Here is a 19,666-nt window from a genome sequence, read left to right on the forward strand (position 1 = left end):
ACATCAACAGCATTAATTTACTCAAATATGTGTGTGTTTATGACTGCATCTTTATATGTGTAAACAATAAGTCTGCTATCTAGCACCTAGAGATGGTTAGAGGTCTAGGCTCTTCCCGGCAAGAAGGTACCCTTGGAGGAAACCGATTTCTTTACGAAATCCACTGCTTCTTTCAGAAACAGACCTGCCTCTGTTGCATAAATGAAACAGCCCTAGCCAGTACACTACTGGGTGTATGCTGTAAAACAAGCTAGACACACTGTGTGCCCCTTCTCCAAATGTCTCAATGCCAACCAATGACCTTAACCTACACCCTTTTATGACTTCTAATTGCTTTGATCCCTCTGACCGTACTCTCTATTTATGGGTTTAAATATACTCCAAGGGTGGTTACAAAAACCTACACCCTTTCATAACAATAGTAATGTATCTTAATTACAGTTTAATTTAATTCATTTATGTTTATTTTCTCAGGAAAAAGTCCCATAACATACCTTCATTTGCTCAATGCTCCTTCTATGCAGCTCAGCAGCAGCAGCTGCAACCAATGCTGGCTGTGAACAAGAACATAATGTAAGCGAAAACCCATAGCACAACAATATTATTGAATAGTAAGATGATTATGTTAACTTTCTATCAAAATAAATAGGCTATCAAATAATCCAGCCATTGAATTGTCAATATTAAAATTTATTTCTCACAGAGGTGTCACAACCAATATATCTTACATCTTCACTGGAAGTTCTTGTGAAAAATTCCTTAGAAAACTGCAAGTAACGAGAATCATCCCCAGAATCTCCATTAGCAGCTTCGTTTTGCTTAAGCTCCATTCTGTGTACCAACCACATAGACCACTCTGTGCTCCGATCTTCCATCCATACATGACGTAAATACTCCAGGATTTCTATCCTATGCTCTCTATACGAAAAAGAGAAAAAGGGAGAATGTAATCAAGTTAACAGACAAAACAAATTGAAGAAAGTCTGTTCAGTATACAAGTCAGATTTATAGTCATGTTCTCTTTTAAAACAGTTTTATAGCACTCAAGTCTTCTTAAATGAACTGAAATTAAATAAATGCATTTTATTCAAATTTGAAATATATATGCATATACAATGGACATGAATGTAATCCTCTTGCAAACTGACTTTATCTGTAGGATGCTTTATTTATGGTTTATAAAAAAGCAATACGATTCTTTCTTTAAATTTCCAATACCTGTGGAATGCGAAAAATGAACTCCAAATAGATGAAAGCTGGGTTGACAATGCCCGAAATGCTTTTAGTGTATCTGCCTTGGATAGCAATGACCACTTACTCTCTTCAACTACTTCAAACGATTCAATATCTTGCTGCCCAAAAGTGATAAATCACCAATTCATATCAACTAAGGATAAATTCTTACAGCTAAGAAAAGCCACCCAAACTAGCATGTGTACATTGACAGATTGCAAACATAACAGTCAATCACATATACATTAGTGCTTTCATAAGCAGGTAAGCATCAGTACCTTGTCCAATGGTGTCAATATGTTTGCTGATTCTCCAGATGCTAATTCCTTCTTTCCTAGCATAGATTTAAGGGTTACTTCTTCCATTGTTATCAGATCATCAATATTCCGATTGATTCCCCTACCAATGTTTTCAATCTCATTAATAAGAATATTTCGGGAAGCGCACAGCAATTTCCACAGGGCAATATCCTCAGCACAAACTCCAGATTCTCTAGAGCTCTTAGCCTGAAGTTTGAACACCCAATCAATATCTGCTATTACGAACCAACTTTCAGTTATTTAAATGTTAATGAAATGATCATTGTTGAACATAAGAAACAAGATTGTGCTCAAAATTAAGAAGGAATTGTTGGATACAAAAGTATAGCAACATCATCAAACTTATGATGTGATCTATTTTATATTTTCTGAATCGAAGATCCCAAACCCAAGCCGTGGTTCCTTATGACACATTCCTGGAAAAATATTAGAGCATTTTTCATTTATCAGTCATGTTTGGTCAAACTGCATACATTCAAGTTAAAACTCGAGATTCTTACATTCTAGATAAGTAATCCCACCATGAAGAATTCAGATCACAAAATTCTTCATTAGCTTTTCGCCTTATTTTAAACTTATAATTTTCTGCTTTTAGTGGGTGGCCACTGATTTGTGTACCTTTTCTTGAAGAAGATACACTTGAACGAGTAGGTTAATTTTCACAAACACAATCAGTTTCCAAAATGTGAAGATCAGATTATGTGTAAAATGAACAAAGTCCTAGTCAAGAAGACTGCTTATGTAAAATAGACAGTTTATGCCCAACAAGAAAGCATGCATACAGAGGAAACATAGACAAATGTACCCAAACATCCAGAGACAATAACCGATGGAATACTAAGTAACAAGGCAAAGACACCAAACCAAAGAAAAGAAGATTAAGTCATAGTTACCAAACTCAGACTTGGCAGGCTAATTTTAGACTTGGCCTCAAGTTAAATGGTCTTGGAAAATTGAAAAAGCCACGAAATATAGATTTAAGGATCCAAAGTTTTTCTATGCTCTCTTCACTAAATCAACTTTAAAGCTAAGTTGCCCATTTGGAAGCGGATGTGGGATGCAGGATGCGGTAATGGTTTTTTTTTTGGATATAAATGTGTTTGGAAACGTCTATATGTATGTGTATGTATATGTGTGTGTGTGTGTATAGATAGATAGATATATACACATGTATATATACATACATATATATACATAAATACATTTTTATACATACATATGTAAATATATACATATATGTGTATGTGTAAATGTATGTGTGTGTGTGTGTGTGTGTACATATATATATATATATGCAAAGAATTTAAGATTGAATGGTTGAAAGTGTTAAAGTTGGAGCTTAAGTCGGATAAATTCAATCTGAGATACATAGTTATTATTGGTAAATTATCATTTTCTATATATATGCGTATTCAAGTAATAATAATATATATTATTATATATAGTGTATATGTATATACATATATTAATATATATATACATATGTATATACATATATAGATATATATATTATACTAATTATTATTATGAAATATATGTATTAATTAAATGATGATTAAACCTTGGAGACATGTCTTCTCTCATATTTATATGAGGTCCAAATCTGCTTTTGGAACATATCTATAACAATGGCAATATAATTACATTTGCAGAAACGATCTGTGTTATTCAACATGGTATCAGAGCCAACTGCAAATGTAACAAAAGAAGAATTGAAGACTGCTAAATGTTATGGGAAGCAGAAGGGGAAGAGCAGATCAATTATGTGGTAAAAATTATTGCAGTATGACAGCATCCAATCACCATTTTAGAGGAGACAGTTGACAGCCACATCAGAGAGAGAGGAAAGAGGAATGGACAGAGAAGGAAGAACATTAAGAGATAATTGATTGTATGTTTGATATTTCCGAAATCAACATGAAAGGAAGATTGCAAAATCAAAATACAGCTAGCCAGCTATATCATCGGTAAAAGAGAGAGACCATTATCTGGAACAGAATCAACATCCAGTCAACCATTAATAAAATTAGGTGAATAGGAAAGACATTAAGGAGAGTGCAGCATTGTAAAATGAAAGACAAGGAAAAATATCCAAAGATAATCATCTGGGCAGATGATAGGACTGCGAAAGAGCACAGAGAAAACTCCACAGGTATAGAGTGCCCAACAGCAAATAGAATTAATGGGAATAAGAACCCATTCAGCGGCACCAAACAAATTTAAAGCACACACCCAGTAAACATGGAGAGTATACTCATATATGTAATACTGTCAGTAATGTATAGGGCATTAGCAAGAAGACTAATGTGGATTTGGCACCTTAACAGAGGCTATCAGTTCAGCAAAGAATCATTACAAGCATCAACCTTAATCTACAGAGAAATGAGAGCGAGCCCATTGGCATTGATTGCAAGTAATGTGGAAGATCACTTATGCGATATTTCCACCTATTATGAGCATATTCATGGAGGCACCATGACATAATACAAGTCCAATACTTGGTGTTAATGCTTATCTCTGTAGCTCAAAGAGTAATTGGAGACCATTGAGAAAGAAAGGCGATACATTTACTAAGTCAGTATAATAAAAGATACATGGAACCAAAGACATAATTAGGAAAGACGAGCCTGCATCTTAATCAGCGGTCCAGATCATCAAATCACAGTCCATCAAACATACAAATCCATATGCAACAGCAGAAGAAATAAAGGTATATATACTCCACAGTATCATTGACTGGAGGAGAGGAAGGCATGCGCGATAACAAGAAGTCATATACTCAGAAAAGATGATCAAATCATTTGTACAAAGAAAAGATAGACTCGGCAACTAGCAGGGATAAATTAATGGAGGAAACAGTGATACAACTACACTATAAACATTAAGTCTGGAACAGCAATAACCAATTAAAGGAAGGTTGGATGATTTGGTTCCCATCTGTCCGCGTTGATCACAAAGACGTGTGTGGCCAAACTTGAGCAAAGACAACAGTTCCAAGGGATGTGTGAGACTTGAAAACATGTAAGAGAATCATATTAGCTAGGAGTCATGGGTCAGAGCCACGTTTCAAGTCTGAGAAGCCAAAATTTGTTAAAATAATTGAGACATGAAATTGTTGCTGAGAGCCTTGGGCTGTGAATCAATCTCATACAGCGAACCCGCCTCTGTCAATATAGTTTTCTATTTTCTATAGATTTGCAACTATGAGCAACCATGAGTGTTGATTGGCAGCTTAGAGCATTGAAGAGTACAGAGTTTGAACAAACAATAATATTTATCAACAAACGTTAAAAGAATACATGTGTCATGAGCACAAAATGAAGTAATGAATTCATGTGCATATTGTTTACCGTACAGGTAAAGAAATCAACGCATACCGACAATAATAGCAGAATAGCAGAATTATATTCGCAATAGTAGATGAATGATGCTTTACAAATATCCCAGACGGGATATAAATACTACCGCCGAACCTTCCCGAAGGGGTCCGTCAGCCACAATTATTCTATTCGCTACAAATTATTTACCGACAACGTCGGCTACAGAATACAGAAACACCGCCGGACCATCCAGTCGGCTAACACCATCCTCCCCAAAAAGAAAAGTCGTCTCCTGACAACTGACAAAATATCTGAGACAAATTAACAAACAAAATACATTAACAAAGTGACTACAACAAGAGAAATCTGCTTCTGTCACATCACTTCCACATTCATCCGGTTACATCTGTAGCCTCTGCTAACACAATACTGTCTCCTCAAGCTGACCTTGATAGCCACCTGTGCTGCTTTCTCTATTTTCAATTCCTCGGTACCCTAAGCCAAGTGTCGCTATACTACCTCCAACTGGATGATCAGCTCCTCCCGAGCTCTCTACGCATCCACCAAGACAGCCTCACAGCCAAAACCTGCTCCCACTGCCTCTGGTACACAAACAATCCATGCCTGCAGCAACTTCAACTCTTTTGAACTGCTCAAACTCCCATGACTGATATCCGCAACGATTGGGGGTCCAGGGGGCAACGCCCCCGGCGGGGTCCTGGGGCAGCGCCCCGGGTGCGGCTACCCCTCGCCGCCAAGACCAAATTAACACTTCGCAACCCACACAGAAATGCACGGAACACACCATTTCTATCATTTTCCGCCGATTCTACACTCTTTCTGGCAACCACGGATGCGTCCCCTTTCCTTTGGCATCATCTATAACTCATTCCAAGCAACTTGAATCTGTCATCGTTTTTTTTTTTTTTTTTTTTTTTTTAATAAAATTCGAATACATCAAATAACAGGGGTACCTGGGGTACCTTTGGACGACGTCGCTGCCAGAGAGTGTTGTACTGACGAGGGAGGATTCAATGACGACGAGAACTTTCTTGCACGATATGGTTTCAACTTGGATCCGTTAACGGACTGAGCTATCTCCTGTCCGTCCAAGGTTGCCAATTCGATTGCCCCAGTGTCGCCAATTTCTCGGATCTAATATGGTCCAACCCATCGCACTTTGAATTTGCCCGGCTTGATTTCATTACGGCCATCATACTTGAGTACCAACTGCCCCGGCTGAAACCTACTGAGTTTGTCATGCCGCGCCTTATATCTGTTCTGTGTTACCTCCATCGCCCACTGTGCCTGCGATCATCGTGCATCTAGCTTATTTCCTTGCTGTCGGCACCCTTCCACCAATTTTGTACTGCGTTTTAACATTTTCTTTCCGCGCGGTCCGTTCGCCATGTACCGAACAGTGGGATCTTTCATTTTTCTATGTTCAGACTGTATATTCTTCCCCTCAGCTTCAGCCATGGCAGCTTTTCCTTCTTCCACTTCCCTGCATTCCTCCGGACATTCATTTTCCTCCTTTTTCTCATCTTCGTCGACCCTTAGCATATTGCAACTCAGAAAGAGTTCGTAGTCTTCTATCTGCCAGTGGTAAAGGCCATTCACTGAGTCCAAGTCGTTGTCATTTGATCCTCCGTCAAGTCTCAATACTCCTCCTTCATCCCGTTCCATTCTCCTCTTTCCTTCGTCATCACTCGCCTTCACTGTCAGTATCTGACAATGCTGCCTCCTCGCCAACCATTTGCGTGTGCAGGTCAATTATAAATTTTTTGCCTCCGCGCTCCATCGATAGGGTATTTCGTTTCCAATCATGTTTTACTTTTGCTTGCACCAACCAATCCCGTCCCAGAATAGCATCATATTCTTTTCTTTTCAATGGAATGACTACGAAATCCAATAAAAATGGTTGCGTACCAATGGTTACCAGTTGTGCCCTCAAGATTCCCAACGGTTTGATTCCGTGCTGGTCCGCCGTGAGCAACTGGAATGTAGGTGGCCACAGCGTCGGCTTTCCCAACTTCTTCCAGATATCCTCCGATAAGACATTCACGCCGGACCCTCCGTCAACAATTGTTTCTGTCAAAACATTTCCCAAAATCCCCATCTCGACGACTGCCGGGTGCCGTCCGGATGTGAGTGCCAGCAGCGTTGGGTCTGTTGTCATCACTTCCCTACTATCCCTTCCTGTGTCCTCCGGTGCTTTCGGAAACGGTGTATGATTCAGAATAGCCGTCCGTAACTGGGGCATTGTGAGAAGGAGGTCACTTATCTTGACCGGTATCTCCGTTTGTAAGATTTGTCGTACAATGTTTTGTTCTGCGAAATTCCTTGCCAAGGTGTCGGTGATGTCCTTCAACTGAGATGTCCCCGCCGACGATGCCTTTGCAATTTCCGCCTGTGCTTCCCCCAATTTCCTCTTATCCTCCGCTTGCCTCCGTGTAATTGCTAGAACCTCCTCTACATCCGTGCCGACAGCGATCAAGTTTACTCCAGACTTTGGACACTTGGAATCTTCGTAATCGCCTGGTCCACACCATCTGCATAATAATTTGGGTGTGTTTGCCGCTGTACAATCCCACGCAAAATGTCCCCACAAATTACACACTCGGCATTGAACGATCGGCCGTCCGTTTGCATCATACTGAGTTTGACTTTGGCTCCCATTATTATTGTTATTATTGTTATTATTGTGCCCTCTGTTATTATTCCTATATCCTCCGAATGTGGCACCATCAATGTTTGCATTTCTGTAACTGCCCGACGGAGAAGCCTACTGCGTAAGAAGCACCTACGGAGATCCTCTTGTCTTCATGTTAAAGGGACAATCCTTTGTCAAATGGCCCATGATCTGACAGATGTCACAGAATTGGTTCTTCGAACACGATCCCTTAGTATGACCATCGGTCTTACATTCCGTGCACCACAGTTCACTACCTTTTGGCTCCTTCTGCATATTTTTAAACTCCTTCATCATTCAAACCATATCCTTCTGTAAGGCACGAACCTTTTTGCTACTACCTTCGTCGTCACTGCTATCATCTCCAGTAGATTCGTCGTCATCAGAGTCAGAGGAGCTAGTTTTCTTCTTCTTTGTCTTGTTCGCACTTTCAAGGTCCAGTGCTTTGTTATAAGCATCCACATATGACGACGGTGGCACAATTTTCATTTTCCTCAGGCCGTCCACAAACCACCTTTTTTGCAATCCGTCCGCCGGCTTGCTTTCCATTTTGTTTATTAAGTCTTTTAATCTCCTAGCGTAGACGCGGACAGTTTCGTGCTTCCCCTGTTTTGTAGTGAAAATTTCCGCTACGATTTCATTATCATCCCGCAAGAGTTTAAACTCTGCCAAGAACTCCTTTTTAATGTTATCCCATGTATCCAACTTCTACGGATCCATATCCGAAAACCAATCAATCGCGACACCCCGTAGGGTTGCCGAAAATTGCCTGGCCCATTCGTCGGCATCTACGATTCCATTTGCCCGCCAAATCGTCTCACATGTCTTACAATGTGGGATGGGGTCGACTGTACCATCGCCTTCAAATTTCGGCAGCTTCTCTTTGGATCCTGCCATCGCAACACCGAAGGTCTGCACTGTCACACCGGAGGTCTGCACTCCTATACTGGCAATCGGCACTCCCACACTGGCGGTCGGCACTCCCACACTGGCAATCTGAACTCCCACACCGGCGGTCGGCACTTCCACATTGACAGTCGGCACTCCCACACCGGCAGTCTGAATTCCCACACCGGCGGTCTACACTCCCACACCGGCAGTCTGCACTTCCGCACCAGAGGTGTCGATAGCTACGAACCTTGGTGAAGAAGAAGGATCCTCTGAAATTGTTTCCTGCGGAAGTCTATCCTGGACGAAGAGATCACTCCACGCTCGTGCTCCGTCGGCACTACGAGCCGTGCAAGTTGATGCTCTTCCATCAGAATTTTCCTCCCTTGGCGAACACAAGTTCAAGAACTGCTCCCGTGCTTCTTCCACCAATTCCACCCGCTGCCGAGTCTCCTCCAACAAGTCCTCCGCACTCCTGTTTCTGTTGGCAAGCTTCTGGAACCTCCTTCGACGGTCTGCCTATTGTGCAGAATTAAATGTTCTTGTGCAGTACAGATTCCATCTTTTCCCTTCGCCTTATTCTGATCCTTGTTAAGCTGATTTGGCATTAGTCTTCATTCTTCCCACCTTCCAGATTCATATGGCAACGGCGCCAAATGTTTACCATACAGGTAAAGAAATCAACGCATACCGACAATAATAGCAGAAAAGCAGAATTATATTTGCAATAGTAGATGAATGATGCTTTACAAAGATCCCAGACGGGATATAAATACTACCACCGAACCTTCCCGAAGGGGTTCGTCAGCCACAATTATTCTATCCGCTACAAATTATTTACCGACGACGTCGGCTACAGAATACAGAAACACCGTCGGACCGTCGGCTACAGAATACAGAAACACCGTCGGATCGTCCAGTCGGCTAACACATATGTGGCAGAAGGTATTTGGGTCTTTTGTGTATGAAAGTCACTACTAGTATTGAAATCTAAGGGGAAACAAGATTATCATGTCTTGCGTGAAGAGCATTATAGGTGGTGTTGTAATCATACATTTAGTCCTTACTTCTGTGAAGAACACGACACATGATCTCGAGATTGATCCAAAATTCATGCTGTGAACAAGGGACTTGAACATTTGATACTGATTGGAAGTTGGAATACCGAATTTTGCATCCTTTGCCAACATAAATTCTACCTGTTTTAAAATGAACCCATGCATACTGAGAATCTGGATATGGGTATCCATAGAAGTAAATGGAGATATCTTTATTTTAATGAGTTCTGGAGAATGGAGCCTCTATTTGACAATAAACATAACCACTAAGCACAAAGTGAAAGGGGACGTAGTAGAGGGAGAAATATGTGGATTACTTCACTTATAGATGAGAGTGGCAATGAATTTCAGCACCATCTCATCAACTATGTGGGAATCAGTCTCTATGAGAGAATGGCATTCAGCATAGTGAAACACACTGCTTTCACCCACAACTGCAACCTATCTCTCTAGCAATGTCATGTTATCTTTTCCTGAGAACAAATTGTTGCTTCCTTCATATTCAAAACCTTCAAATTTTACAGTAAACAACAATATATTTAAATCTGAATCACAACCCTAATGGAAGGAAGTTATATAAGAGAACATGTGAACTAATGAAAGATGGGGATTAGAAAAATAGAGGAAATATATATTCAGATATTTATATCTGATATCTATTTAATCAGAATAATAGTTGGAGTGTGTGGATTAAAGCAGAATGAATAGAACAAAGAAGTGTGTTATAAGAAGAATATGTGAGCCAAAATGAAAATATAAATAAAAGTGATGTAAGAGAAATAGGAGATGTGTTTAAAAGAAATATATATGTAATCAGATTATAATTTGATTTCTATATATAAAGTCAAGAATATACACTTTGGAGTTCACTTGAGAAAAAAGAAAGTTAAAGTGAGAAGTATGGGTGGAAATTAAATTTGAAATTAAAGAATGGAAATTGTAAGTTCAAAGTATCAATCATCCATTGAATAAGCAACATTGACAAAGTGGAAGTCATGCTCTTTTCAAAGCTATTGAACTAGACTATTTGATGGTTCAAATTAATAATGAAGCATGTGAGAATTCTACATTGTAGGGAGGGGTGAATAATTAACTAATGTTCCATTCCCACTTGAACCTTATTTAGAGGGGAGATGTTCCATTCTCAAATATTCTAAGAAGAAAATTTATGAATCTTCATGTATAGATAAGTATTCTTATCCTTTGCATTTATCTAGTCTTTGTAGTCTCTCTCTTATTTGTAATTCTATACATACTATACGGTTTATTTGCCTTGATCTTTTCTTTTGTGTTTGAAGATATCCTTACAGGAAAAGAAGGTTGGTAATTTACATATGCTACTAATATTGTATAGACTCAATCTTATGATATTAGCTCGAAAGAAGTTGTGAGGTTCTTGAAGCAAATATGTTTGATGGTTGAGATTATGAGTATCCTTCTACATTAAGAGGGAGTATGACAATTCTTTGAAGGTAATGCAGGAGCTTAGAAGATTAATACTCAGAGGGAGTCTTAAAATACATTTATGTGACTACATGATTTTGATGGGCCTACCCCTATATACATCATGAGGAAATAACAACTTATCATTGAAGGTTGAAATATTAATATCAGATTCAGAGAGAGTCTGAGAAGCATCATTGGGTGAAGAGAGTCTCAAAGGGAGTAACTACAGGACCTGACTTCCCAGGATCATTGTTTAGAGAGATATTTTGAGATGCAGCCCTTTGTGGATGATATCTTCTCTATAAGGAGAAGTTCTAAGAGAAATTCCTTGTAATGTGCTCTCCTCTATAAGAGACAAGTCTAAGGTGAAAACCCTCATTCCACCCTCTAGTAGCAGCTATGGTGGGTCCACCCTCTGACTTGGTTCATGGTGGATATCATGTGAGTTACTACATGATGCTATTGTGATTGTGTCATGAAAGGTGACGATCTTTCATTGATGTATATATTTAGAGGGGAGCTATTGAAAGGTGGCAATCTTATCAATAGCTAGACTTGTTATCATAACAAACTACATTAAGTTGTTGTCACGGAGTGCTGATGATAACGAATAGAAGGCAACTATTGTAAGGTGACGATCTTATCAATAGTTGACCTATCTCCTAACACCAAAATGTGTTGGAGCAAGTGTTATCTTGGTTGAAAGTGTTAAAGTTGTAGCTTCAGTTAGATAAATTCGATCCCAGATATATTGTTATTATTGGTAAATCATCATTTTCTATATATATGTGTATTCAAGTAATAATAATATATATTATTATATATAGTATATAATATACATATTATATAATATATAATACATATACATACTAATATATATACATATATATATTATACTAATTATTATAATGAAATATATGTATTAATTAAATGATGATTAAACCTTGGAGACATGTCTCTTCTCCTCTCATATTTATATGAGATCCAAATCTACATTTGGAACATATCTATAACAATGGCAATATAATTACATTTGTAGAAATGATGTGTTATTCAATAGGTCGGTCTCTTTTAGGGTCGTTTTAGGGTTTGACACAAAAAAATATTAAAATGTACAAATAAGCACATCTCTTTTTGGTGTTTTAAGTGAAAAAAGGTGTTTTTTTTGTCTTTTAACTAGGCGTCAACCCATGAATGCGCTCGGAAGCGCACAGGTGCCCCATGTATGCCACCTAGATGCTGCCAACAGGCACTCAGATGCAAGCAGAGGCCTGATACAAGCATCCATCCGCATCTAAGTGCTTGTGGGCGACATCCAGGTGGCACCCACAGGGCACTCATCCACATCCAAGTAAGTGCACGCATTCATTTTGACCTCTACTGTCTGAGCACAAGTATTGGTATCTGAGCTCTAAAGGCATAATGTAAAGGAACTAATCAACTACGACCTACTTTGACCACAATCGCATTTTACATTGAGCAAATGAAGGATGCTTTCCAAAGTGATTGAAAAAGCCTTGATACACAATGTTATACTTCTAATTTGATAGGAAAATTATAATGAAATTGATCTAGTTGGAACAATTACATCACTTGTAAAGAAGAGTAAAGTAATAAGTGTACTAATTGCACTTTATAGGAAACTATAGACACCTAAAATTGTTCTCACTTAATTAAATAAATATTTGTTATTTAGGTAATTAGTTTATCATTTTTCCTCTATTAATTAAATAACATTTTATTTATTTATTTATTTATTTATTTATTTATTTATTTATTTAATTATTTAATGATACCATTGGCTTTTTCTTTCTCATAATTAAATAAATAAATATTATTTATTTAATTATCCAAATCCCACCTTTTTCAACTATTAATTAAATGAATGCTCCTATTTATTTAATTAATTAATTTCCTCTTCACTCTAATCATAGCCCTCTAACTTGTTCACATGGCATGTAATCCAAATTTGTAGCCATGTCACAAGTCTTTAATTCCTCTTTATTACCCTTTTGTCTCTCCACCTGTCATATCCCCGTTTTATGATAGATTTTTAATAATACTTAGATAATACAATGTTATTGAATAAATACTAATAATAAAGTTATATTAAGACTAATACTAAAATACAAAAATAGGAAAGAATAATTATTCAATTGATATAATAAATGAAATAATATTCAGTGTGATATTTTAAATAATTAGAAAATAATAAAATTAAAGTGAATAAATAAACAAATAAAATTACATACAAGAGACAATATTATAGAAAGTGTGTTAACTTTCTAAATAGAATTTAATAATAAATAATAATCACAAATAAGTAAGTAAATAGATAATATAACATAGAATAATATAAATTAACTAAATCTAATGAAAAGTCGAGAGATTATTAATAAATAGACATGACTCCTTGAAATTAAGATATAAAAGGGAGAAGAGTTTACTGTAGAGAGAGGGAAAAGAGAAGAGGAAAAGATAAGAGTTAAAAAAGGAAAAATGAAAGAGGAAAGTAATATGAAGAAAATAAGGAAGTGATTTTTTGAAAAGGTATCAATGATATTGAAAGGATGTGAACCTTCGAAAGGGTTATAACTATGAATAGTTGTGACTATTCAAAAATATTGTAATTATAAAGTATTGGGACCTTTCCAAAGGTTTTTAATTATTAAGTATTGTGACTTTTCGAAAGGAATATAACTATGAAGTGTTGTGACTTTTCAAAGAATTTGTATTATGAAAGGTTATGACTCTTGGAAAAGAAGAAACAAAAAAGTATATTTTATCTTTTCCTTGTAATTAAAAAAGGAAGAATTTTAGAAAGTAAATATAGAGTTGAGCTAATCTAGTAGGAATAATTCATCGAAGGAGAGACTAAAGATAGAGCCACATGGACCATGCAAAGAGGAAGGTAAGAAAGGTATGCTTATGGATTGTATTTGTTTAATTATATTTATGAATTTATTTATATTAATGAATCATACTTTTGGATAATTTATGTATACACATGTATATGTAAAGATGGAATTCGAAATGGATAACACACGACTTAATGGTTAATGGTTTAAGATCAAGAGAGTCCCTTTTTAGGGAAGAGAGTGATCTTAATATGGTTAATAGCTTACAATCAAGAGAGTCCCTTTGGGAAGAGAGTGATCTTAATATGGTTAATAGCTTACGATAAAGAGAGTCCCTTTGGGAAGAGAGTGATCTTAATATGGTTATGAGGCCGAAATATTCTGTAGATGTTAACATATGCATATGTGTCAAGGGCTCTAGATAGAATGTCTCTTCTAGGAAGGATCTTAAAGGGAACACTTCATAGAAGACAAAGAAGTAATCGGGGATCTAAGGATCCTCAACAGGGATATTGATCCCGATGTGGAGACGTTTTTAAGGTTGGGTTAGGATAGAGGGTAGAATAGTGAAATATAATCTATTATTGTATAAATTCTTACATTGGTTTTGCAAGTATCATTGTCCTTGCCAGTGGGGACATTACAATGGTATCAAAGCATAATCTTGCCATCCTGTAAGGTTAAAGAGGATCTAGAAAAATAATTCATATGAAAGACTAATGTAGAAAGTTAATCTTGCCATCTTGTAAGGTTGAAGAGGCTCTAGAAAAATAATTCATATGAAAGACTAATGTAGAAAGTTAATGACTATTAGAAAGGATTCCAACATACCCATGATAACAACCTAAGAATTTGGACTAAAAGAAATATATCTTTCAACTCAACAAAAGAAATTATCTAATTGCTCGAGGACAAGCAATTTGTGGAAGGGTGGACTGTCATATCCCCGTTTTGAGATAGAATTTTAATAATAATTAGATAATACAATGTTAATAAATAAATAATGATAATAAGTTACATTAAAACTAATACTAAAATATACAAAATAGGAAATTATTATTATTTAATCGATATTATCAATCAAATAATATTCGGTATGATATTTGAATAATTAGAGAATAATAAAATTACAATGAATACATAAACAAATTAAATTAAATACAAGAGATAATAGTATAGAAATATGTTAACTTTCTAAATAGAATTTGAAAATAAACACAAATAAGTAAATTAATAGATAATATAACATAGAATAATATAAATTAACTAAATCTAATGAAAAGTCGAGAGACATTTAATAAATAGACATGACTTCTTGAAATTTAAGATATAAAAGGGAGAAGAGTTTATTTTAGAGAGAGGGAAAAAAGAAGAAAAGAAGATAGAAGTTCAAAAACAAAAAATGGAAGAGGAAAGTAATGTGAAGAAAATAAGGAAGTGACTTTTTGAAAAGGTATAAATGATATTGAAAGGATGTGAACCTTCCAAAGGGTTATAATTATGAATAGTTGTGACTCTTCACCAATATATTATTATTATAAAGCATTGGGATTTTTCCAAAGGATTTTAATTATGAAATGTTGTGACTTTTGAAAAGGATTATAACTATGAAGTGTTGTGACTTTTCAAAGGATCTAGATTATGAAAGATTGTAACTAGTGTTACAAGACTCAGCGAGTCTCGCGGCGAGCTCATCAAAACGAGGCAAATTGCCTTACAACTTGGACTGACTCGCCGAGTCAGTGGACTCGGCTGACTCGCCGTGTCCTGTCAGCCTAACTCGACCGGTAGGCAGCATTTGGAAAAGGCAAACAAAAAAAATTATGTTTTGTTTTTTGTTTTTTTGGTATGTTAAGCATAAGTAAGACCTAAAAAAGTCATTCTATCACTTGCAAGCACAAAGAATACAGAAATAAGAGTTGAGGTAAGAGTATTGGGGTTTTGGGGTTTTGGGAGATAGATTAGCAAATCAGTTGGCTCTCATCTATTGGTTGTTGATTGTTTGTGCACTTTGTGGCTTACATATAAGCATTGCAAGGAGTTAAAAGAAGCATTTGGAGGAGGCTCCTTCAAACTTGATTTACATTTCCATTTCTAGAGCAAATTTGAAGAGGTAACACAATTGGAGTATGTTGAGCCAACCATCTAGTGCTTCAAGATGCGAATGCAATTGGAGTATGTTCGAGCATATACACTCGAAGAGATACAAGAGGTTGGCAGCAAAAAAGTTGAATGATCTTGTTTTTTTTCACTACAACCTTTTCTTCTGCCACAAACAAATTTTGGGCACCGACAAATCTCTCATTGTATTAGAGAAGGTTGATATACAAGCAAGGTGGAACACAGAGGTTGATGATCCTGTCTTCAACGATGAAGACTTGGAGTGGGTTGATTAGGTGGATCAAGAGGCAGAGGCAATGGGGAGGTCAATGGAGGAGGCTAGAGCATGAGGAGACCCAATGTAGGACCCTAAGGCTGAGAGTGATGGATCTGACTCTAATGATGAGGATTATGAGGATGATCGTGATGAGCATGTCACTGAGGTTCAACCTCAAACACAAGAGAGAATGCCTCTAGAGTCTTTCATGACCTATTTTAGGCATACTCATAGGAAGAAATAGGCTACTATGAGCCTTTCTTCTCATAAAAAAATTGAACTTTTGATTCCATGGATATTGTAGACATTTAGCAGTTACACTATATTTCAGATTTTTATTATTTTATTCAATTTAACTTTAAGTAATTTCTCTCAAAAATTCTCATTTATACTTATGTGATCTATGAAAAGTTGTATATGTGTGCAAAGTAGCTTCTATTTACTTCAATTAGTGTGTATTTGATGTTAATTGGCTAAATAATGCATGAAAAAAACTTAAAATCCTTAAAAATCTTTAAATTTCATGGGTTTTTAATTTGCCAAGTCTAGCAGCCGAGACAGAGGTTGGGTCTAATTTGGGCTTGACCAAGTCCGAGCCAAGTTCGAGGCTGGTAACACTGGTTGTGACTCTTGGAAAAGAAGAAAAAAAAAATATTTTATCTTTTTCTTATAACTAGAAAAGGAAGAATTTTAGAAAGTAAATATAAAGTTGAGATAATCTAGTATAAATAATTCATTGAAAGGCGGACTAAGGATAGAGCCACATGGACCGAGCAAAGAGGAAGGTAAGAAAGGTATGTCTATGGATTGTATTTGTTTAATTATTTTTATGAATTTATTTATATTAATGAATCCTACTTGTGTATAATTTGTGTATATACATATGTATATGTAAAGATGGAATTCGAAATGGATAACACATGACTTAATGGTCAATTGTTTAAAATCAAGAGAGTCCCTTTTTGGGGAAGAGAGTGATCTTGATATGGTTAATAGCTTATTATCAAGAAATTCCCTTTGGGAAGAGAGTGATCTTAATATGGTTATAAGACTAGAATATTTCGTAGACGTTAACATATGCATATGTGTCAAGGGCCCTAGATAGAGAATGTCTCTTCTAGAAAGGACCTTAAAGGGAGCGCTTCATAGAAGACGAAGAAGTATCCAGGGATCTAAGGATCCTCAAAAGGGTTATTGATCTTGATGTGGAGATGTCTTTAAGGTTGGGTTAGGATAGAGGGATAGAACAGTGAAATATAATTTATTATTATGTAATTTTTAACATTGATTTTGCAAGCATTATTGATCTTGCTAGTGGGGGCATTACACCTCCCCACATGACTAGATTCATTGAACGTGAAATATGCCTATCATAAAGTCAATGCCCCTCTTGATCTCATTAAACCTCTTAATCCTATTCATTCTCCTCTCACTTCTTAATCTAAACCCTTGACTCTCTTAAAGACTTATAAAAGAGGTTTTCCAATCATTTTGGCATCAACAAGAAAAATCTACAAGTCTATTATCTACATCTACAACCAGCACCTACTTGATATCATTGCTTCATTACTAGCATAGTGCTATCTCCCTTAAATCACCAATCAACCACATTGTAACCTTTCATATCATCTTGTGTCAGTGCTTAATGTTGAGTGCAATAATAATATGTATGAGGTCTTAAAGGATTGGAGGACAATAGAATCAAGCTTATTGTGTGTGTGAAGGTATACTAGATTTATTCTATTTGCATACACTTGATTTAGAGCTCTATTGGTGTTGTTGATTTGTTTGTAGATTCTAGGCTAGTGGTTAGGTTATTGATGAGTTTAAAATATGATTGCATTTCAATATACACAAAAGCAACCAAGTATAGAGGCAATCTTACAACCTAGGCTTCGAAAGCATTAAACCAATCACATGACCTAATGATGAATCATTTGATCCAACAAGAGCAAACATGATGTACTATATGTCACCGGATCCCTCTAATATAGACCATATCCTAATTCTAGTTTGATTTGGGTTCTGATTCTACCTGGATTCCAACATGATTTCAGGTCTGGAATCCGGCCAGAACCTGAATGGAATCTAGAGAAATCTGTGGGAATCTGGGCATGTGTTCGTCGCTTCAGCCTTCAAAGAGATTTAATGATCATTGCCAATAAATTTCTCTGTAACTAGACATTCAATTCATGTAAAATATATTGAAATTCATAAGCAAATGACTCAACAATAGCATGGAGAAGCATTTTCGAAATGGTAGTCAAACTTAGTTTGAAAAAGATATGTACCAAAAATAGAGAGAAATAGCTACAACAATGTCAGAGCAAAACATTGTAATGAACAATGTAGTGATAATGCTATCAGGATTTAACTGTGTGGTTTTTGAGTCAAACTCATTGACCCATGCTTCATGAGTAGTGATTCACACGAATCCATCTCGCATGAGAATAAATGGAACACTTAGCACTCATTGGATCTAGGTGATGCTCACAGAGGCGAAGCACCAAACTTCCCAAGAGATCACCCATCCCAATACTACTCTAGCTTGAGCACGCTTAACTACGAAGTTTCCTCCATTGTTAAACCCACTCTGCTTGCAACTCCATTTGCAAAACCTTCACAAATTGTTGTGCCTTATGAACCATTCATCTTCGTAGGAATCAAGGTACATTTAGTTCCTCTTCAACTCATGAAACATAGGTCAATGAGTTGACTCAAAAAATACACAATTAAATCACAATTTGACTTGTGGTGGAAAATAACTCCTACTTATCAGTGAACAAATAGGGAAAAAAATCAACAGAAATGTCAAATTCACCTTTGCGTGTAATACTCACAATGTCTATTGACAAAATATTTCCAAAATATCTCCTTCACACCCAAACTAACAAATTATATTGAAATTTTCATCCTTCCTTTTGCATCATAAACATGATTTCAATTTTCTCCACAATTCATGGAAAATAATGGAACGTTTTTTTTAGAAAGTTTTGTTATTCTTTAGCATTAATCAGAGAGTATATCTTTAGTCTCAAATGAAGATGAAGAGGAACTAAATATACCTTGATTATGAATATCAATGTGGATATTAATTTTTAAATATAAAATATGGGTTGTAATTAAATTTTCATCACATAATGACAATTTGAGACTTTTGCAAAGTATCAATATGATATAATCATATACGAGGCATTTTATTTATAATTTTATTGGAAATTATGGATTTATCATTTTGTCTATGAATCACACTTCTAGCTTATTATTATATGTTTGAAGTTTTAAACCAATAATGAATGGACATTGACATGTTACATGTATTAATCTTGAATATACATACATAAATATATTTTTTAAATGTCTATAGATATTCCCCGTCGTATCAAAGATCCGCACCAAAAAAATTGCTGAATCCATACCCAAAATCAGAGCAAAAGCGGGATCAGCTACTTAGAACTTTTTAGGAGTAAAAAA

At 36.2% G+C, this 19,666-nt stretch overlaps 1 protein-coding gene across 3 annotated transcripts in view; it reads right to left on the minus strand.

The window, feature by feature from the left end:
- LOC149563963 (uncharacterized) overlaps positions 1-19,666 on the minus strand; it is a 76,930-nt gene that overhangs the window by 25,083 nt on the left and 32,181 nt on the right. For all 3 annotated transcript variants that reach the window (XM_089827067.1, XM_089827068.1, XM_089827069.1), the window contains exons 7-10: positions 1,512-1,739; positions 1,219-1,352; positions 729-918; positions 495-554 (exon numbers count right to left, since the gene is read on the minus strand). In XM_089827067.1, the coding sequence (XP_089683193.1) occupies positions 495-554; positions 729-918; positions 1,219-1,352; positions 1,512-1,739 (612 nt within the window). The remainder of the gene's footprint in view (positions 1-494; positions 555-728; positions 919-1,218; positions 1,353-1,511; positions 1,740-19,666) is intronic.

The sequence above is a fragment of the Cupressus sempervirens genome, chromosome 4 (genome assembly GCF_028749045.1).
Source record: "Cupressus sempervirens isolate cs-2001-9-10 chromosome 4, ASM2874904v1, whole genome shotgun sequence".
Classification (NCBI taxonomy): Eukaryota; Viridiplantae; Streptophyta; class Pinopsida; order Cupressales; family Cupressaceae; genus Cupressus; species Cupressus sempervirens.